This window comes from Canis aureus, chromosome 5 (assembly GCF_053574225.1).
Source record: "Canis aureus isolate CA01 chromosome 5, VMU_Caureus_v.1.0, whole genome shotgun sequence".
Taxonomy (NCBI): Eukaryota; Metazoa; Chordata; class Mammalia; order Carnivora; family Canidae; genus Canis; species Canis aureus.
The window spans coordinates 72583994-72606529 of record NC_135615.1 but is presented as its reverse complement, the minus strand read 5'-3'; the positions used below and the strand labels follow the sequence as shown (position 1 = coordinate 72606529).

At 41.3% G+C, this 22536-nt stretch overlaps 1 protein-coding gene and 1 pseudogene across 1 annotated transcript in view; both read left to right on the top strand.

Annotated features, from left to right (window-relative positions):
- Positions 1-4346: 4346 nt before the first annotated feature.
- LOC144313517 (small ribosomal subunit protein eS21 pseudogene) lies at positions 4347-4844 on the top strand (annotated as a pseudogene).
- A 2196-nt stretch (positions 4845-7040) lies between these two features.
- The window catches only part of YTHDF2 (YTH N6-methyladenosine RNA binding protein F2), a 33170-nt gene continuing 17674 nt past the window's right edge, over positions 7041-22536 (top strand). Inside the window, exons 1-4 of the mRNA XM_077898854.1 lie at positions 7041-7342; positions 7841-7865; positions 8449-8528; positions 11874-13460. Coding sequence (XP_077754980.1) covers positions 7316-7342; positions 7841-7865; positions 8449-8528; positions 11874-13460 — 1719 coding nt within the window. The 5' untranslated portion in view covers positions 7041-7315. The remainder of the gene's footprint in view (positions 7343-7840; positions 7866-8448; positions 8529-11873; positions 13461-22536) is intronic.

The following is a 22536-nucleotide window of genomic DNA, read 5'->3' as shown; positions in this document are numbered from 1 at the left end:
CTGATGTGGGACTCCATTCTGGGACTCAAGGATTACGCCCCGGGCCCAAGGCAGGTGCTAAACTGCTGAGCCGCCCAAGGATCCCCTCATATTATTAATTTAATAATAATAATAAAAAAGCCCTGTACATTAAATACATTTAGCTTTATGAAAACTCATTACATTATCATTATCGTTCTTACTTCCTGGAGGACTAGTGAAAATTTCTACTCTTAACCTCTAGACTCTAAGTTGAATCTTCAAGACTCTTTTACTGCTGGTCCTTTCTTGGTGCTGTTCTTCTCTGCCCTCAATATCTCTAACAGCTGCCTTTGGATTTGCACAGCTGTGAATTACTAGAGTCTAAAGGTCACCTGGCTCAGCTGCAGGTCTTTTCTTCCTTTAGCCTCGTTCTCATATTGCTCTTTTTATGCTTCCATTCAACCCATCATGAAATACACCTGCACATTACAAAGCCAATCACCCACTTACCTTGAGATTTCTACAGAGCCTTTCTTTTTAACATTCAATTAAACTAGTTAAGTCTCTGCACATTTAACTTTTTTTAAAGTTTATATTTTTAGTAATCTCTACACCCAATGTGGGGCTTGAACTCATGATATAGAGATCAAGAATCACATGTTCTTCTGATTGAGCCAGCCAGGTGCTCTGCACATTTAGCTTTTTTTTTTTTTTAAAGATCTTATTTATTTTATAGGGCACAAGCAGGTGGAGCAACAGAGGGAGAGGGAGAAACAGGCTCCCGGCTGAGCAGGGAGCCTGATGCGGGGCTGGATCCCAAGACCCTGGGATCATGATCTAAGCTGAAGGCAGATGTTTAACTGACTGAGCCACCCAGCCACCCCTTACATTTAACTTTTTAACATATATGTTGGCCCCACCAGATTTTCATTACTAAAATGAGAATTGACATTACTAGGGAGAATTTTGAAATGAATGAGATAAATTAATTCAACAAATATTTACTTAGCTTTGGAATATAAAGATCAATAATAAAAATGTTCCTTATTCTTTTTCTTAAAATTTTTTAAGTTTATTCATGAGAGACATACAGAGAGAGGCAGAGACACAGGCAGAGGGAGAAGCAGGCTCCATGCAGGGAGCCCGATGTGGGACTTGATCCTGGGTCTCCAGGATCACGCGCTGGGCTGAAGGCAGATACTTTAACTGCTGAGCCACCCAGGCGTCCCTCCTTATTCTTTTTAAAGATTTTTATTTATTTATTCATGAGAGAGAGACACACACACACAGAGGCAGAGACACAGGCAGAGAAAGAAGCAGGCTCCATGCAGGGAGGGCAATGCGGTACTTGATCCTGGGACTCCAGGGTCACGCCCTGGGTTGAAGGCAGGCACTCAACTGCTGAGCCACCTGGGTGTCCCGATAAATGTACCTTGTTCTATTGGCAGTCCTAGACTTACTGGAGAAGCAATATGTAAGCCCAAGGCTTGGTTCTTTTAACCTGGGGTCCATGGGATAGATGGGCTTGGGAAGGGACTGCTCAATGCGATTGCTGGCAAAAATTTTGATGCATGTACCTTTTTCTAAGGAGAAAATTAATTTCTCCCATTAGATTATCAACAAAATGCAAAACTTCCAAAAGAAAAATGAACACTGATGTAAACAGAGAATTTTAATACAGTTAATGTTACAATAAGGAAATATGACTAACATTATGAATGAACAAAGAATAAAGCACGTTTCTGCTTGGGGGAAGAAATAAGGCATCATTTGATGAGGGTCTCAAAGACAGATAGGAGCTGGGCAGGTGAAATGACCAGGCATTTGACGCAGAAGGAATTGCATGTGCATTACTTCAGGTTCCAGAAAAAATGTGTGTGGAGGGAAAAGTTCAGTGTGACTGGGGCATAAGTACATGGTGAGAAATACACAGGACCAGAGAGAGTGGCAAGCTTTTGTACATTGTGTAGACTACAGAGAACCAGCAGAAATCTTTAAAAATAGGGTTTTACACTGTCAGTTGTGTGAAGGATATAAATATTTCTCTATTCCTACCTTACTAAGGGAATGACTTGGGCCATGAGGTCTATTACTTCTGAAGGCTGGAAAACTTTGAGAACTAGAGCTTGAGGACCCACCCCTGGCCTATGACATTCTCTCTCCCTATCTTTTTTTTATTGGTGTTCAATTTGCCAACATATAGAATAACACCCAGTGCTCATCCCATCAAGTGCCCCTCTCAGTGCCCGTCACCCAGTCACCCCCACCCCCCGCCCACCTCCCCTTCTACCACCCCGGCCTATGACATTCTAAAGAGTATATGAAATCTGTCCTCTTTGCTACTTCTTCTCTCTCTCAGCCCTACTCCTCACTTCATGTATCTCTAAGGACTGCTTTGGTTTCTACCTTCCAGAGGTCTAAAACGATGGAACCAGAATGGACTTTAGAATTTATTTTGGTCCAACTTCCTAATTTTACAGCTTTGGGAATAGATTCTGAGGGAATGATTTACTCTTCTTGTCTCCCCTTCTGTCTCTCTGGTTTGCTGTGGGGTCTTTTGCTCTTCTCCCTCTCTTCTGAGTGAATTGTAAGGATGCCTTTCACTTCCACCAATTTCTTTATACCAAAGGCTCCAAGATTTGTAGTCCCAGCTATGTTTTTCTCTCTCTGTCCCCCGCCCTTTGTTTATAGAACATTTCTATCTGATGCTTTATGTTTTCCTGAGACCCAGCATGTCCAAAGATAAATGTATGGCCTTTTTCCATTATCTCCCCACATTAAAACATGCCACCTCACCAACTCAATTGCTCAAATCAAATCAGGTATCATCTTTGATAACTCTTCCTTTAGAACCCTTCTCCCAGTCTAATCCATCACCAAGACCTCTTATCTTACCTCCCAAAATGTTCGTTTTGTCCATTTCTAACTGTCTTCACTGCCACTACGTTAGACCATTATCTTTTGCCTAGATTTATTACATGTCTCTTCTAACTCCTAATCAACTCTCTTCTTCCTAGGTAGGTCTACTTCCCACACTGCAACCAAAAGGAACTTCTTAAAACATAAACCTGAGAATGCTATACTCCCATTAACTCCCTACTAGTTGATCATCATTTGCAGCTAATGACTAACGTCCCTGTTTTTCTTCTTTCTCCAGTCTCGTCTGGTGCCACCCTCTCTCTCATTATGCGCCCGTCATGCTGGCCTTCTTTCCATTCCTTATCAGTCAGTGCCAAGCTCCTTCCCCACATAGGGCCTTTGCACATATTGTTTCCGTACTTCCCTTCTCTCCTTGTCTGGTTAATTTCTGGTCATCCTTCAGGTTTTATTTTTTATTTTAATTTATTTTATTTTAATTTTTTTTTTATCCTTCAGGTTTTAGCTGAAGCTTATGACCTCAGGGAAAGCTTCCTTGCCCCCCTGATTAGGTTAGATCCATCTGTGCTTTTTCATTGCACTTTGCACAACTGTAATTGAATAACTATTTACTTACTGTCATTTTCCCTGACTAGTCTATAAGCTTCATGAGTAAGTGAACTCTTAAAATTTTCTCTCTAGCACATTGCCTGACCCTCAATAAATCCCTGTTAGAAGGGGTATTGAGTGCTTTATCCACCCAGAAGCAGAGCTGAAACTAGAACCCAAGCCTATTTCTAGTACATTATTCCTTTCTTAAATCGTGAGGGGTCTATCCTGGTAATATGATACTCCACACTCCAGACTTCCTCTCCCTTTTCCCAGTGGTAAGTGATCTGTCTTGTGTATTCTATTCAGGGGTCTGTTACAGCTGATCTGGAGAATTAATAGGGGTTTAGAGATTACCCTTACTTCAAGGATATTTGCATTTTAACTCCTGGGAACTCCTGGAGGGCAGAAAGGAACCCCAAAGAAACTACAGTAGTCCCATTTTATCTACAAGGCATATGTTTCAAGATCTCCCAGTGGACACTTGAAACTGCAGATAGTACTGAACCTTATATATACTGTTTTTTTTTCTATATGTACCTACCTAAAATAAAGTTTAATTTATAAATTAGGTACAAAAAAAGGTTAACAACAATAATAAAACAATTATAATGATATACTGGAATAAAGGTTATATGAATGGGGTCTATCAAAAATATCTTTAAAAAAAATTTTTTTTTTTAAAGATTTTATTTATTTATTCACAAGAGACACAGAGAGAGGCAGAGACACAGGCAGAGGGAGAAGCAGGCTCCAAGCAGGGAGCCCAATGTGGGACTTGATCCCAGGACTCCAGGATCACGCCCTGGGCCAGAGGCAGGTGCTAAACGGCTGAGCCACCCAGGGATCCCTATCAAAAATATCTTATTGTAGCTTTCTGTACTCGTCCTTGTGGTGGTGGCAGCAGGCACACCCTGGACATGCAATAGGATGCCAGCAAGTTTGTGGACCTGTACCTGTTGCAGAAATGCTCTGCCAGCTACTGCAACATGGGTGCTAAGGACCACACACGCCCATCCAGATGAATATGGCCAAGGTTGACAAGGTGACAGGTGGTTTCAAATGGCCAGTTTAAAATCTATGCTATCTGTGGGGGCCATTCATAGGTTAGGTGAGTCAGAGGATAGAATCCTCTGACTGACCAAGGCTGACAGCATCATTTCAAAGAACTTCTGACAGGAGAGGATTGCGGATGTGGGATATTTGTCATAAATAAATAGCAACCCCCCAAAATATTGTAATATACTCACTCTTCTTGTGATGATGTGAGATGATAAAATGCCTACATGATGCAATGATGTGAAATGAACGGCATAGGCATTATAACCAAGCACAAAGCTACCGTTGATTTTTCTGACCACACGTCGGAAGAATCATCTGGTCTGGACCACAGTTGACCATGGGTAACTGAAACCATGGAAAATAAAAACTCAGGGATCCCTGGGTGGTGCAGCGGTTTAGCGCCTGCCTTTGGCTCAGGGCGTGATCCTGGAGATCTGGGATTGAATCCCACGTAGGGCTCCCGGTGCATGGAGCCTGCTTCTCCCTCTCCCTCTGCCTATGTCTCTGCCTCTTCTCTCTCTCTCTGTGTGACTATTGTAAATAAATAAAATTAAAAAAAAAAAAAGGAAAATAAAACCTCAGATAAGGGAGAACTATTGTAAGAAAACTTTCAGGCCCTGCAAATGTCATTGGAAGGAGGGAATTTTCACTATTATCCCTTAATGGGATTATAGGAAAGGAATCTGCAATGTACCAGACTGCTTCTGTGTTGTTTTTTTAACCTTTATCTTCACAACAAACCTGTTAGGTAAATATTATTATTCCGTTTTTCAAATGAGTGAATCTCTGAAAGGTCTAGTAAATTACCTGTTACAAATCTGGTGATGAGGCCAATATTTAGTCCCTCCCCTCCGCAGGACATGACTCTTGGTCAATCCTTTTCTTATCAAATTATGTTGCTTTCAAGGGTAAGTGTAAGCAACTGTTTATACAAAAATCAGGGTTATGGAGTTAACTGGCTAAGTATCTTTAAAAAAAAAAAAAAGGCTTACTAGGTTTCTTTCATTCCCTTGTTGGGATCTACGCTCTGAGACTTGACATTTTACTGTCTCTACAGAAGTCCATCACACATTGGTGTCTGACCTTATTCATTCCAAACATAAATGTGATTATGGGCAGATAAAAATGCCTTGAGCACTCTGAGCAAAATTATAATGCAAAATCCAAGATGCTATGTTGTCACTTATTTTACCACTGAGTCCACCAAACCTGTTTCCAGAGAGTGGATGGTATCAGGTTGACAACTTAACAGTGCATTATTTATCTGTTTACTACTATTTGCAATAACAGAAGCTAATAGGAGATAGGCTGTCCTTGGGTTTGCTGCTGATTAAAAATGGTTTTGCACATATTATGGATCTCATCTAGATTTTGATTCCTGAATACAGGATATTTTTTGGGGGGTGGAGGGTCACTATTATATTTCTCCTAGAAATATGTTAGCTATACACATGACTATTTAATAGACTTGTGACTTTGGGGACATCGCTTAGTCTGTTTCCCCAGTTGTAAAACAGAGACTGAAGATTATTTGGAAGATGCTGCTAGCTTTTAAATGTTTGAAAGCACCTATCAACAAAACCTAACCCACAGCAGGTGTTCAAATAGAGTTAATTTCTCTCCTTTCACAGGTAAGGATATTCTCTCTTGAGGTCCATAGATTTATAGATTCTCGGGACTTGTCAAAAGTACATGGGATATTTTGTGTAGATGTGTAAGGTGTGTTTTTCTTGGAAATAAAGGCCACAGTTTAACAGATTATCATAGTGGCCAACAACTTCTCTCAGTGGTTGAGCATCTGCCTTTGGCTCAGGGCATGATCCCAGGATCCAAGATCGAGTCCCACATCCGGCTCCTTGCATGGAGACTGCTTCGCCCTCTGCCTGTGTCTCTGCCTCTGTCTCTATGTCTCTCATGAATAAATCAATAAATAATCTTATAAAAAAATTTCCCCCCTAAAACAGAGCTGTCGATTGTCCTCCCTGCAGTGCCAAATCCCTCTTGCAGGGGACCTGCAAGATTTTTTTGTGGATGATTCTGTTCTCTGGGCGGTCTTTTTGCAGCCCAACAGAGGACTATAACCAGGTCCCCGGTGGTAGTGATGATGCTGTGTATGTCTCCGGGCAGTGCCCCCATGAACTTTCCCTGGGGGCTGTGACCCCTCTCAGGGTGCCCTCCCGGATGGGGGTGGGGTGGGGTGCCATTTGCAGCTGGGAGGCAGGTTTATTTTGCGGTCTCTCGCGCTCCGGCGGGGGAGGGGGGGGTCAATTCTTCCTTGAGAAACTCTGGCTTTTGTGGGTTTTCTTAAGCCAAAGCTACTCTCGTGAGGTGTTCGTCAAAACCTCGTGGCGCGACCCTGACCGCCCCCACCTTCCTACAGGCCCCAATCCCGAGGCGGTGGGGGCGGGGAGGCCGCGCTCGCCGCTTCCGCTCCTCCAGCCCACCAGAGGGCCCTGCGGCCTCGCCTCTTCCTTCCCGGAGTGCTTCGCGCCGGGCCCCTTCCGCGTGGGTGAGTGAATGTGAGAGTCAGCGTCGCGCCGCGCGCGCCGTCCGCCTCCGCCGCTCGGCGCCCTTATTTCGGCTGCGAGGGGCGGGCGCGCGCGTAAAGGCATAGAGACGGGCGTTGAGCTCTCGGGCTAGAGCGTCGCCGAGTCGGAGCCGGAGCCCGAGCCGCGCGCTGTGTCTCTGCTGCGTCCGCCGAGGCCCCCGAGTGTCAGGGACAAAAGCCGCCGCCGCGCCGCCTGCTCCCGCCGCCAGGGCTCATCCGCCGCCGCCGCCGCCCTGACGAGAGTCCGCCGCCGTCGCCACCCGTGAGGATCCGAGAGCCATGTCGGCCAGCAGCCTCTTGGAGCAGGTACAGGCCCGGCCCGCATGCCTCGGCCATTGTGTGAGGCGAGAGGGAGCCCGACTAGGCCCGGGCCCGCCGCCCCCGGTCGGGCCGGGCCGAGGCGGCGCCTCTCGCGGGCCGGGTTTCGGGCCTCTCAGGCCGGCCGCGCCCAGCGCCTCGCCCTCAGCCCGCTCTCCCGCTTCGCCCCGGGCCTCGGAGCCCACGGGCCGCGCTGCGCGCCCTCCTCTCAGCCGGCCTCGTTTTCTTCCTTGTTTCCTTCCCCTTCCTTGAAGCCCTGGTCGGCTGGCGGGGTTGCTGGCGCGTCCCCCGCTTTTTCTCCGCGGGCCCCGCCGGCCTGCGCCTTTCCCCGCCTCCCATTTTCAGCCTCCCCCTCACCACCATTCCTGACGCCTCCCGTCAGGCCTGCTCCTTTATTCCCTGCTCGGGCCCGGCTTTAATTCGTCTTTCCTTTTCCTTTCTCCCTCGGACGGCTTGCTGCTCGGCGACGTTTTTCTTCGCCCGCAGAGACCAAAAGGTCAAGGAAACAAAGGTGAGCCCAGCTCCGCCGGTGGCCCCGGGCCGGGAGGGGGACGCCGAGTGGTGGGGGCGGGGTCTCCGGGAAGCGCCCCGGGGAGAGGACCTTTCGGAAGCCGCTTAGTTCGCAGGTGCCTCACACTTAAGTGTTTGACCCTTTCGGTGTGTTCCTGCAGCTGGCGAGCAGCTTTCCAGTGAACAAGGAGTAATTCATCAGGGGTGGGGGTGGATTCGGTTTTGAAATGTCCCAGGTCCTTAGTTTCCTGTAGGTCTTAGGAGGCCTTTGTTTTTCATCCTCGTGGATCACACTCTGGAAGTACTCACATGTGATGGGGGGTGGGGGGAGGGGAAGCGGGAGGGAATTGAAATCTAGAGGAGCCAATAAAATGACCTTTTTTAGATCAACTTGCTCCGGGTAGAGGGAGACATTTTCATTGACGAACGTTGCTCAGCGTTCACTTGCCTCTTAATCCGTTTGAAATTCAAACTTATTTGCTTTGTTGAGTAAGGTCCCCGTGGCTAGAATGTATTTTGCTTACTTTGGGAGGTAGATGGTACAATTAAGGCGCTGCTAATTTATTTGAATTTTTTCCCTTCAGTACAAAATGGATCTGTACATCAAAAGGATGGATTAAATGATGATGATTTTGAACCTTACTTGAGTCCACAGGCAAGGCCCGTGAGTAGTTAACCATTTACATGCCTGATCAAAGGGTGTAGGATACCGTATTTTTTTTCTCTGTCCTATCAATAAATCTCATTATCAGGGGGTGACTTAATACCCGTCCATGTGTTGTAACAGGAGTTACTACAAATGGTACAGGCTGTTAAGACTCCCATCTCTGTTGACAGCAAACATATTCTGAGATGAGAGGTGATAGCATTTTATAGTATACTAACCGCATGTGTTAGTAATTCTCCTTACCAAGAATGTAGCAGTGCAAAACTGAAGAATACTTTTTAGCTTCAGTATTGTTTTTACTCCACAACCCTTTTTCTTTTAGGAAAACTGGATGCAAATGTGATGGGTAGAAAAGTAATAAAAAAAATCACCTGAACTTTATTCAGTGCTGCAGAACTGGAATCTTCCTTTTCATCTGGTCACTAGTTAGTGGTTTCTTAGGTTACCCTAAATTTTGGACTTAGGTATTCCTTTTTCAAGCTGAGCTGTATCTGTAGGCACCAACTTTGTACACTTTGGGCTCCTCACTTACGGGAGCTATAGGATTCATAAAATGGAGTTAAAGGAAGATAAAATACTGTTTAGCACAAACGAAGCTCAAGAATGATTGAGGTTTTTGCCATGTAACCTATTCTAATTTCTTCTAGCTCTGCAGCCTCATATGTTAACATGATCTGTGCATGTAGAAACTACTTTGATTTGTCAGTTCTTTTGCATTAATATCTTGGGTCCCAAACACATAACACTCAGGGTCGTAGCTAATAAAAATCCACAGGTTAATAAACAAAAAGAAAAACTTACAGTAACTCAAGATATCCTAAAAAATGAAAAAGCAGGGCAGCCCAGGTAGCTCAGCAGTTTAGCGCCACCTTTGGCCCAGGGCGTGATCCTGGAGACCCCAGATGGAGTCCCACGTCAGGCTCCCTGCATGGAGCCTGCTTCTCCCTCTGCCTGTGTCTCTGCCCCCCCCCCCCCCCCCCCCCCCGTCTCTTGTGGATAAATAAATAAATAAAATCTTAAAAAAAAAAAAAGAAAAAGCTTATGAAACATTTAAACGTGAACAGATGCCATGCGATAGATAATATAGTTTTAAAACTTGACATATTGGTGCATGCTCATATTTGGACCTAATTCTTGCATAAAATTTTTAGATCCCTCATGAAATTTTCTCCATTGAGAGTGTAGAAACCACTTAAGCAAGTGATTGGGAAAAGTTTTCAGAGAAGTCAACCAGTTAATCAGGAAAAGTAGGAAGGAAGTAGAGGAATGAACTATTAATAGGTTCCTGCTATTGAAGTAGTTTGCTTACATAATCATTATAACAGGGAGAGTGGGAGCTTTTAGAAACATAATTCTAGGTAGTTCTTGTGAAACATTGTGTAATTCAGATTTTTGAGCTCAGGGGCATGTGGGAACCTGCCAGTTCAGGTGTAGGCATTCAGCTATATAATGGCATAACCTCTGATATTAAGTCCATGTTTTTTACTTCTCAAATGAGCTAAAGCTTAAATACCTTAAAAATTTGGAAGTTTGGGGAGTAGAAATCTTGGTTGAATAGATGGGTAACTTGAGAATCTTTGTTCTTTGTAGTTTGTCAAGGGTAATTCACCTACTTTTTAACCATTATTCATCGCCCTATGTTGGTATAATCCTTCAGGGTTAATCCATTGATTCTAGACTAAATTTCTTATTCATAATGGATTTGAATCTGTTAAAGTTTTAACACTATCTTCAAGAAATAGACTTCTTTTAAACTTGAGGGTATGTGTGAAAGGACTTAGCTTTTTTTTTTTTTTTGGTAAGGAAATTTTGGCAGGGAAAAGCACCATTTTATCAAACCACATTAGTTGAAACATTTAATTTTCAAGAGCTGTGTTTGGCAAGGGAGAAGTACTGTTCGCTTTGGTAAAACAAACTTCTGGCCTGACATTCTTATGCACATCCAAGTTTCTTAAAATTCTTTATTCACTAGTTAATGGATTTTTACGTACCAGAGCTATTATTTTAATTCCAGTGTACTTAATACACAGTTATATTAGTTTCAGGGGTACAGTGTAGTAGTGATTCAACAATTTCATGTGTCCCTCTATGCCCATCAAGAAAATTTACTCTTGTACCAGAGCTATTTTGAAGATAGGGTAAAGTACTCTATTTTGACTTGAGCCATATCTGTACTTATACAGACCAACTTTTTATATCTCCAGCTTCTTATTGAAGGGACTATTCTGTGAGTTAGTTACAGCATTTATAAAAAAGTTCAAATACAAAAAAAAAAGTTCAAATACTGTTCACAAACTAAGGTCAAGAATGATTGAGGTTTTTGCAATGGAATCTGTTTCCTAATGTGTAGACTAGTTGAGTGTAAGTATATATTTTTGGTTATTCTTTAGGATAATTCTTTTTTTTTTTTTTTTTTAATTTTTTTATTTACTTATGATAGAGAGAGAGAGAGAGAGGCAGAGACACAGGCAGAGGGAGAAGCAGGCTCCATGCACCGGGAGCCCGACGTGGGACTCGATCCCGGGTCTCCAGGATCGCGCCCTGGGCCAAAGGCAGGCGCCAAACCGCTGCGCCACCCAGGGATCCCTCTTTAGGATAATTCTTAAAGATACAGAGTTTACAGTGTTTTTGGAATTCTTTTTTTTTTTTGAATTCTTTTAATGGAAAAATCAGGTGTGCATTTGAACCTACAGCCATTAATTTTGTAATTAAAATTATAGGTAAAGTAGAACAGGTAGCAACGTTTTTCTAGTTTTAAACTCTGGGAGCTATTGTGCCATTTCCTTCCAGGTTATAATTAAATAGTGGCATCTATTGATGTTCCCAGGTGGTTGGCCAAGAGGCTAATGATGTAAACGAGGTGTAGTGATTTATGGTTGAGGAACGGCTGCACAGATTTTGGGGCTAGAACTTGAAATACTCAGTTTTTTAGTTTTGTTTTATCTATCATAGTATGGTTTTGATAGGAAGCTTTTAGGAACACTCCTCCAATCTGCCAAAATTTGCACTCCTTAAATCCAGGGAGAACTGGTTTTAATAAAAGCATCATCTCAACACTTCTATAGAGATGCTGGGTTTTCCCTTTTCTGAATTATAGTGCTAAGGTTAAGGCATATATCATTATATGTCAGTTTAATTAGAAATGTTTAAATATTGCAATTATGAAACCAAAATCTCTTGTAAGAATTGTAGCAGGTTTATGGAAAGAGACCACTTGAAATGGTCACTTGCTTTTTTAATTGGATTTGAATTGAGTGAATAGTTGGGGGAGGAAATGTCCTGATTGTTATTTTATTAATTTTTGTGTTTAGTTTTGATTTGTCTTTTTTTTCTTTTCCACAGAATAATGCATATACTGCCATGTCAGATTCCTACTTACCCAGTTACTACAGTCCCTCCATTGGCTTCTCCTATTCTTTGGGTGAAGCTGCTTGGTCTACTGGGGGTGATACAGCCATGCCCTATCTAACTTCTTATGGACAGCTGAGCAACGGAGAGCCTCATTTCCTACCAGATGCAATGTTTGGACAACCAGGAGCCCTAGGTAGCACTCCATTTCTTGGTCAGCATGGTTTTAATTTCTTTCCCAGTGGGATTGACTTCTCAGCTTGGGGAAATAACAGTTCTCAGGGACAGTCTACTCAGAGCTCTGGATATAGTAGCAATTATGCTTATGCACCTAGCTCCTTAGGTGGAGCCATGATCGATGGACAGTCAGCTTTTGCCAGTGAGACCCTCAATAAGGCTCCTGGCATGAATACAATAGACCAAGGGATGGCAGCACTGAAGTTGGGTAGCACAGAAGTTGCAAGCAATGTTCCAAAAGTTGTAGGTTCTGCAGTTGGTAGTGGGTCCATTACTGGTAACATCGTGGCTTCCAATAGTTTGCCTCCAGCTACTATTGCTCCTCCAAAACCAGCATCTTGGGCTGATATTGCTAGCAAGCCTGCGAAACAGCAACCTAAGTTGAAGACCAAGAATGGCATTGCAGGGTCAAGTCTTCCACCACCCCCAATAAAGCATAATATGGATATTGGAACTTGGGATAACAAGGGTCCTGTTGCAAAAGCCCCCTCACAGGCTTTGGTTCAGAATATAGGTCAGCAGCCAACCCAGGGGTCTCCCCAGCCTGTAGGTCAGCAGGCCAACAATAGCCCACCAGTGGCTCAGGCATCAGTGGGGCAACAGACACAGCCATTGCCCCCACCTCCACCACAGCCTGCGCAGCTCTCAGTCCAGCAACAGGCAACTCAGCCAACCCGCTGGGTAGCACCTCGGAACCGTGGCAGTGGGTTCGGTCATAATGGGGTGGATGGTAATGGAGTAGGACAGTCTCAGGCTGGATCTGGATCTACTCCTTCAGAACCTCACCCAGTGTTGGAGAAGCTGCGGTCCATTAATAACTATAACCCCAAGGATTTTGACTGGAATCTGAAACATGGCCGGGTTTTCATCATTAAGAGCTACTCTGAGGACGATATCCACCGTTCCATTAAGTATAATATCTGGTGCAGCACAGAGCATGGTAACAAGAGACTGGATGCTGCTTATCGCTCCATGAACGGGAAAGGCCCCGTTTACTTACTTTTCAGTGTCAACGGCAGTGGACACTTCTGTGGCGTTGCAGAAATGAAATCTGCTGTGGACTACAACACATGTGCAGGTGTGTGGTCCCAGGACAAATGGAAGGGTCGTTTTGATGTCAGGTGGATTTTTGTGAAGGACGTTCCCAATAGCCAACTGCGACACATTCGCCTAGAGAACAACGAGAATAAACCAGTGACCAACTCCAGGGACACTCAGGAAGTGCCTCTGGAAAAGGCTAAGCAGGTGTTGAAAATCATAGCCAGCTACAAGCACACCACTTCGATTTTTGATGACTTCTCACACTATGAGAAACGCCAAGAGGAAGAAGAAAGTGTTAAAAAGGTAATCAGTTTACCATTCTTAAAGACTTTTAGGGAAGGAGAAGGAATTAGAACAGGAGAGGTATTCTGAATGGTTAGTAAAAGCTCTGTAAATAACATATCACTTAACAGTTCAAGCCTTTATGGAAGTATAATTGGTGTTACTGTTTGACTTCGTGTGTAGAAATGTGGGCTTAAATTAACGGAAAGCAGAAACTGTAGAGAAACTGAATTTAAGTGATGCAACAGAGGTGAAGAACAAGGCCAGAAGAAATGCAAAGGGAGTAATTGAAGTGATAGAACCATAGAAATTCAAGTAAGAAAAAGTTGAGACTGTAATATGGCAGAGAAAAGGTAAAAGTTCTCTTATAATGAACTTTTGGCCTAAGTCGGGTATGGTGGTTGAGTCAGGAGTTGGTGTGTCACCAAGGCCTGACATCGCTTTCTGCCTGCCTTTGACAATTGGCAGTATTTGGTATTTTTCAGAACTTTTTTCTTCCTATTCTTAGTTACTTTTTCTAAAACTCTTTTGTCATTTGAAAAGGTAACATTTATTACATAAAACTTGCAAAACAGATAATCAGAAAAAGCTTAATCTCTTGCTCTTAGAATGTTGTTGTATTCCTGAAGAGTAACTGTATCTTGTTTCCTCTTTGTCACAAGTGACGATGGAGAATTAGGTCCAAATGAAAGAATTGGAATTTATTGGAAAGTGTTGGGAATGCTTGGTCTGTGTGTGTTGAGTGAATGTAAACTTTTATGGCCATAGAGAATGGTAAAATACTGATTGGGGGGCAGAGCATGTATTATCTAGGACTTAGACATTTAAATGTAGGAAGTAGGTGAAGAGATTATTATGGGCAAGGAGACCTTTTTTTTTTTTTTTAAAGATTACATATTAGTGATAGAATCGTAAGTGGTTAGCTTCAAATGTAAAATAGCCTATTAAGTTCATATAAATATTTGTCATGAATTCATAGATTTTATATATTTGATCTAGGAGTGCCTCTAAGAGGCACTTGTTAAAAGAAGCCTCTGTAAAAGCTTATTTTTTGAGCAGTGGAAGGAGGGCTCTTTGGTTAGACTCTCCATCTCCATAACATAGAATTAGAGGTGCATAGTTGTCCAACTAAATTAGGATGGTTGCCATCTTACCTTCTAGTGTGTGCAGATGAATAAAAATGGAGATCTGCTTGTCAGTGATGCTAAAAGTACAGAGCCACATTACTGAAAAAGTTCAGTCAAAAAATCCTTTTTTAAAAAAAAAATCCTCCTTTTCTTGTCCTTTAAATTCCCTTTAATTTCCTTTAAGTTTAATTTAAAATCTGCCATAATCTTGAAGAAATAGTTTATTGATTATTTGAAAGGCTCTAAAGATGTTTTAACAGGCTCCTATATTTAGAGAAACTCAAGGAAAGGACTTTTTAAGCATCATGTATGAAATCAGTTTCATAGCAGATTATTAATGTGTGAGGGGCATCCAGGTGCTTAGTTTAACCACTTGAAACATTCATAAAATCAATCCCATGTTGTGAATTTGCTTGTTTTCATCTGCAAAGTTGTCTTAACACTTTGTGATTAAAAATAGGAAGGCGAAAAAAATAAAAATAGGAAGGCAAAGACAGAATTACATTTTTAGGAATGTACAGCATAAATGATAAGATCAATTTGTATTTGTTAGAACTAGTGGGGAAACCTGGATTTAAAAAGGCAGTAGTAGCAAATTTGAGGGCTGTTAATTTATATAGACTTGTAATCAGATTTGCTTTTCACTTGAGTGGTTCAGTGAATAATAATTCAATTTCATAAAGGAGGTGTAAGATTCACATTTTGGAATTGACCAGCTTTGTGGTGTTTTAATACTGAGTAATAATAATCAAAGTTTAGGGTCTTTATTAAGAGAGCTAACGGATCTTTCTTAAAACCATTCCATAAAGACTTTTGATGAATGAGTATACCGATTGTTCTCAGGCTGGTGAACAAACCACCAAAAATAAAAAAAATAAAAGCTTTGATTATACTTGTGTCAGATTACTTTTCAGTTTATCTTTTGTGAGAAGAGATAGCTGCGGTTTTTCAGGAAGGTCCCTATGATTGCTTCTAAACCCAGTTACCTTTTCAGTTAGTATTGCCTTACTTGCCCACTGTTATCCTTAACATCCTTACATAACTGTAAAGCCAGTCCTTTTTTTTTTTTTTTTTAATTTTATTTATTCATTGGAGAGACCTAGAGAGAAAGAGGGGCAGAGACATCGGCAGAGGGAGAAGTAGGCTCCCCTTAAGGATATGTGGGACTTGATCCCAGACCCTAGGACTTGATCAGACTCCCAAAGAAAACAAGTTTCATGAGAGTTGAGCTGATAATTCATTGAGGCAGCATACCCTTTTAGGTCGGGTGTTCATTTACAAGATTATAAAATCGTGCCAAATGGGCATGGTAACTCAGTAAGTAGGGAAATACTTAAGCTTCATCCTGGAAATGATGTCACAGCTATTCTAAAATTCCATGATTGGGCACGTATCTTGGCAGAACACAGTAAGCAGAACTATAGCCATTTTTGCCTACTATTACTGACTTGCTCTTTTCCATGATGTAATTCAGTATCATAGAACTTCAAGCATTGGATCTATGTGGCTTGAAACTTCAACGAACTTTAGGGTCGTTTTCCATATGTGGTTTTCTCTGTTGTATACTTCAGATACTATTTTGTAACCTGCTTTCTGCATTTATTTAGAACCTTTCCCTAATTGTTAAATATTCTTCTATGACATCACTTTTGATTGCTTCATAGTATTCTATCATAGATTAATTATAATTTACCAATCTTAGATTTGTCAGCTTTTTAAATTTTTTTATTTTTATTTATTTTTGTCAGCTTCTTTATATTTTTTTACAGCTAAAATGACACTCCAGTGAACATCCGTTGATAAAAATACTGATTCACACCTGTCCTTCAATGTTATTGCTGCCTGAAAGGGTATAGGCTTTTTGAAGGTTTTGGCTGTGCTGTATATTGCCATATGGGACTTTTTCTTTCTGAAAGATTTTTTTGAAAGAATTATTGTCAAAAGAAGTGAGTTAACCTCTTTTGTTTAAACTTTAGAGTAGTATGGCGTAAAGGGAGAGTTATTCCCTGCATAAATGATGTGCTATGTTTTTCATAAACTTCGTTAATAGTTGGTTTAATTTTTGTCTTACGTTTCCAGCCTTTTAACTATAGGTAAAAGTAAAAATAGTAGAGGGGACCAGGGACTGCATAATTTTCTTAAAGCCTATCCCAGTGTTAGATTCAGTCAGGGACTTGGGTCACTGATTTTTCTGAATAACTGGAAAGCTAATGGGAAAGAGACAGCTAGAGAAGATGTGACTATTGTGACAATGGCTTGAGGTGTATATTTTTAAAAATTTAATTGCTATTAAGGGAAAATATCAGGATTTCTTAAATACCTCTAAAAGTACTCTTCAAGCAGAAGACCTAAAAATAGTGATGACTTGGAGTGTGCTTGGATATACATAAGATTTATTATGCTGCTTGAGAATTGTAATGAAGCTATATATCTGTTCTTTGCTGTGTGCTAGGTACTACAGAGAAAGCTGGAGTGTATTGTCAGGTATTGTCACTTACACTAGCGACAGGTAGGCATACAAAAGAGAAAGTATTTTCTCAAGATAAGCACAGGGTACCAATTTGGAAGTGAGAACTTCCATGCTTGGAGTGTGGGTGGATTGGTCACAGAAGAAATCCTGGAGGAGGACATGAACTTTGTGATGAGCCTTTAAAGATGTATAGAAGGTAGCCAGAGGTGTTTGGGGAAGACTGAACCTAGGTTCAGGACAGCCCACGTCTGTGACACCATATAGATGATAATTTGGAACTAGAAGTCCTGTACAGTTTAAGAGCAAGTCTAATTGGTATTTGTAGAATGGATTTCTCCACAATGGAAGCTTGTTGGAGATTAGAATAGGAGAATTGAAAGAAACGTTTATGCGGTTAGTTTGAGATACAAGGAAACTGAGAAAGGCACAGTTGGTTTAAAAAAATTCTAGAGTTTAAAAGAAAGCATTAAGGTCTAATTTGAATCAGGATAGAGGAGCTACTTGATGTTAACTTTTTCTTAATAAGTTTTTATTTTAATTGTAGTTAACATACACTGTTATATTTGCTTATGTATATAACATACTAGTTTAATTCCACTTAACATATAGTGTTTTTTTTTAATTTTTTTTTTAAGTTTTATTTATTTATGATAGTCACAGAGAGAGAGAGAGAGGGGCAGAGACACAGGCAGAGGGAGAAGCAGACTCCATGCACCGGGAGCCCCATGTGGGATTCGATCCCGGGTCTCCAAGATCGCGCCCTGGGCCAAAGGCAGGCGCCAAACCGCTGCACCACCCAGGGATCCCAACATATAGTGTTATATTAGTTTTAGTACATACATTGTACATTATAGTAGTGATTCAACAATTCCATAAATCAGGTGGTGTTCTCTTTGTTGTTACCTTTGCATGGAAGGCAATGGGAAGCTTGTAGAAGTAAAAGTGAACCCCATTATATGGTAATAATAGATACCATTACTGAATACCTGTCAGCTCACTTCTTCCAGTGATGTGTGTGTGTTTAAAGATTTTATGTATATATTCATGAGAGAGACACAGAGAAACGGGCAGAGGCAGAGACATAGGCAGAGGAAGAAGCAAGCTCCCCCTGGGGAGCCCAATGCGGGACTCAATCCCAGGACCCCGTGATCGTGACCTGAGCCAAAGGCAGATGCTCAACCACTGAGCCATCCAGGTGCCCACCAGTGTTGTGTTTGATACCCATTACTTGTTTTTCCTCTTACGCCTTAGTGTATATCAGAGTGTTTAGAAGAGATGATTTAGAAGAGGCATAGGATAGCTGTTATCAAATGCCTTTAAGAGTGGTAGGTTTAGGGGCACCTGACTAGCTCAGTCAGTAGAGCATGTGATTCTAGATCTCAGGGTCTGAGTTCAAGTTTCATGTTGGGTGTAGAGTTCACTTAAAAAAAAAAAAAAAAAAAAAAAGACTGGTGGGTTTATTCTCCATGCCAAAAGACAGCACCAGAACCAAAGGATAGAGGTTATAGGGAGGAAGATTTTAAAAGGGAGAACTTTTTAAAGTTCTTAGTCACAGGAGGGTTTCAAGAAGAGACCAAAACAACTTTTATTAGATACGTTGTAGGGAAGATTTATAGGTGGAATAGTCTAGTAGATCAGAGAGACAAAGGATAAAAGAGTTATCCAGTGCAAGATAACATTTGAAATTCTTGGAGAGGAATTGATGTTACTTAACAGAGCTTTATAAGAAGGTTATTTCTGTTTTATATTTTTTGACCTAATTATTTACATATAAAGGACTTGAGGCTAGAAGGATATGGATAACAGAAAGGATTGGTAGATTCCCAGCAAATCTTAGTACAGATAAGGTATATGGATAGTTATTTTTAAAACATTTACTACATTAGTATTAATGAAAAATTTGTTATCTGAAACATACCTGGGTGGCTCAGGTATTAATTTTTCATTAATTCTAATGTAGTAGGCAGGTGCCTTTGGCTCAGGTCATGATTGAGGTATCCTGGGATCCAGCCCCACATTGGGCTCCCTGCTCAGCACGGTGGGGTGTGGGTGGTGGTGTCTATTTCTCTTCTCTTTGCTCCTTCCCCAGCTTGCATGTGTGTGCTTTCTCAAACACAATTTTAAAAAATTTAAAAACTTATTAAAGGATCATAGAAATCATTATTTAAGAAAAATATTTCCTTTTTCTTTAAATCCAGTTTGCCTATGGTGTTGGTGCAAGTAATATTTCAGTCTCTTTCTCTCTCTCTCTTTTTTTTAAAGAAAGCAGGGGAGGGAGAGGCAGAGGGAAAGATCATGGCGCCTGATCTCACGACCCTGAAATCCTGACCTGAGCAGAAATCAAGAGTTAGACAATTGACTGAGTCACCCAGGCGCCCTAGTGTTTCTCTTTATAAGGAAGTTTGGGGGTTTTTTTTGTTTGTTTGTTTAAAAAAAAATTTTTTTTTTGGTCCATCTTCCTCCTAACCCTTTGATTTGTGCATTTAATCTTTTGTTGGGAAATACTTGAAGCAATCAACACTGGCTCCATTTTCTTTTCTTTCTTCCTTTCTTTTTAAGTACTGTGCCAGTGTGGGGCTTTTGCTCATGAGCCCAAGATCAAGAGTCACATGCTCCACTGACTGAGCCAGCCAGGTGCCCTCATTCTATTTTCAACTTTAGAAAAAAATTAAAAATATCCAAGTAAAGTTTGTGATACAAAAGTTAGAAAGCATCACTTTAAAAGCCAAATAATGTTTTCTTATTAAGTCCTTAGGGAATAAATAACTATGGGATATTGTTCCTTTCCATTTGGTATTTCTCCTTCCGCCGGTTTAAATTGCCTCTTCAGAACTAATGGAATGCTGGTACTCTGTTTTAAGATTTTATTTATTCATGAGAGACACAGGCAGAGACATAGGCTGAGGGAGAAGCAGGATCCCCACATGGAGCCTGATGTGGGACTCAATCCCCAGACCCAGGGATCAAGCCCTGAGCCAAAGGCAGGCAGACGCTCAACTGCTGAGGCACCAGGTGTCCTTGGCTATCCTGTTTTTTTTTTTTGTTGTTGTTGTTATTGTTTATTTATTCAGAGAGACACACAGAGAGAGGCAGACACACAAGGAGAGGGAGAAGCAGGCTCCTCACAGGGAGCCTGAAGTGGGAGTTCATCCCCAGACTGAGATCACACCCTGAGCCAAAGGCAGACACCCAACCACTGAGCCACCTAGGTGTCCCCCTGGGTATCCTGTTTTAATTGGGATGGCAAATCTGGACTTTTTTTTTTTAAATTCTAAGGCTGTTTATGTCTACTTCTGTCTTGAAGATAAGATTACTTGTCTCTCTGCCAAAAGGGTTGAGGAAATTCTACTTGTGTTACTCATCATTTTCCTTCATGGATAGATAAAATGCCTTTCTGCAGCCTCCTTAGAAGAGGACTAGAAGAGAATAGATGAAACTCAATTTGCATCTCTTTTAGCCATGCCTTTTGTATCCATCTTTGAACAAGTGTTTGTTAATTGATAAGGTACAAAATGATAAAATACAGGATAAGAACTGTAATAGAGGAATGAAGAAATGGTTTTCTTTTCTTTTTTTTTTTTTTTTTTTAAAGATTTTATTTATTCATGAGAGAGAGAGAGAGAGAGAGGCAGAGACAGATGGAGAAGCAGGCTCCATGCAAGGAGCCTGATGTGGGACTCGATCCTGGGTCTCCAGGATCATGCCCTGGGCGGAAGGCAGGCGCTAAACCGCTGAGCCACCCCGGGATCCCTTTTTTTTTTTTTTTTTTTTTTAAGATTTTATTTATTCACGAGAGACACAGTGAGGCAGAGACCCAGGGAGAGGGAGAAGCAGGTTCCATGTGGGACTTGATCCCTGGACTCCGGGATTACACCCTGAGCCAAAGGTTCAACCGCTGAGCCACCCAGGTGTCCCAAGAAATGGTTTTCTGAAGAAGAGTGATAAATTTGGGGAAATTAAGGAAGGCTTTGTGGAAGAAATAACATTTGAACCATGTCAAATAGAATTAGTAGTAAGCACTCAGATAGTAGCATAGTGCCTGGCACATAGTGTACACAAAAGTTCAGTATATTCTCATTTTAGATGAGGAAGCAGGCCCAAAGAGGTTATTTGTATAAGGACTCATTGCTTAATAAGTGGTAGAATTGGTATTTCAGTTAAGTCAATGATGTGAAGCTGGCTAATTGTTAGCTGTTGAGCTTTTAAGAATTTTAGCAAGCTGGCTGTTAAACATTATTTTAAAAAGTCATTATTAAGTGACAAAATTAGGGCAGCCCTGGTGGCGCAGTAGTTTAGCGCCGCCTGCAGCCGGGTGTGATCCTGGAGACCCAGGATAGAGTCCCATGTCAGGCTTCCTGTATGGAGCCTGCTTCTCCCTCTGCCTGTGTCTCTGCCCCTCTCTCCCTCTGTCTCTATGAATAAATAAAATCTTAAAAAAAAAAAAAAGACAAAATTAAATACATTGTATTAAGAGCTGTTTTAAATGCTTTTGTATTTACATTAAATTCATTATAAACTAGTTTATAATAAAAATTACAGTTAAACAACATAAACTTAGAATACCACTATTACTTTTCAACCATAATATTTTAGTGTATGTGCTGCCGAAGCGAGCACTCAACCATAATAAATACTCAAATTTATCACTCTTGAAGTTATTTATTTACATCTGTTGTATCAATATATACCGTGCCATTGCACATCTCTCCTCAATCCCACTTTCAGTGGTGTCACATTGGTAGTTTGAAATATGCCATGTTATTTACACCATGAAAATAGGCAAATGCTATGTATACATGTCAGGACTTGGTTTTTGTTCATTGTCTAGCCTTAAAGTGATAGAGAAAATATTACTGTAAAGTGTGTCATGTCTGTAGCTCTACATATTTTGAATAGCACAAAATTTGAGGAAATAGTCTTCCAGAATTTTAAAATTACTATCCAGTTTAGCAAAGAAGTTGTTCAAATCATTGATAAACTAGTGAAGTTCTGACAGTGGATTCGTTTCACTTTTGTCTTGATAAACGAAAAGATGTTGGAACTACATCTGAATTAAACACAGAAATCTGGCGCCAAAGCCCATGGACCATTATATGATATATGGAATTTGTAAGATAGAAAAGTAGGGAGAAGGGCATTCTAGGAGGAGAGAGCATGTGCATAAACATGATCTCATGAATGCTTAGGTTTTGTTTTCAGAGTAATGAGAAGTTTAAGGTGGAAAAGAATGGTAAGGGATAAAGCTGCAGAGGTTGGGTAGGCCCAGCAGTATGTATGAAGGGCTCCCCCCGCCCCCCTTTTTAAAGTAGGCTCCACACCCCTTCCCAACCCTGAGATCATGACCTGAGTGGAAATCAAGAGTCAGATACTTAACTGACTGAGCCAACCAGGTGCTCTGGGGCTTTGCTTTTTTTTTTTTTTTTTTTAAGATTTTATTTGAGAGAGCTCGAGCATCAGCAGGGAGAGGGGCAACAGGAGAGGGAGAAAAGCAGGCTCTCTG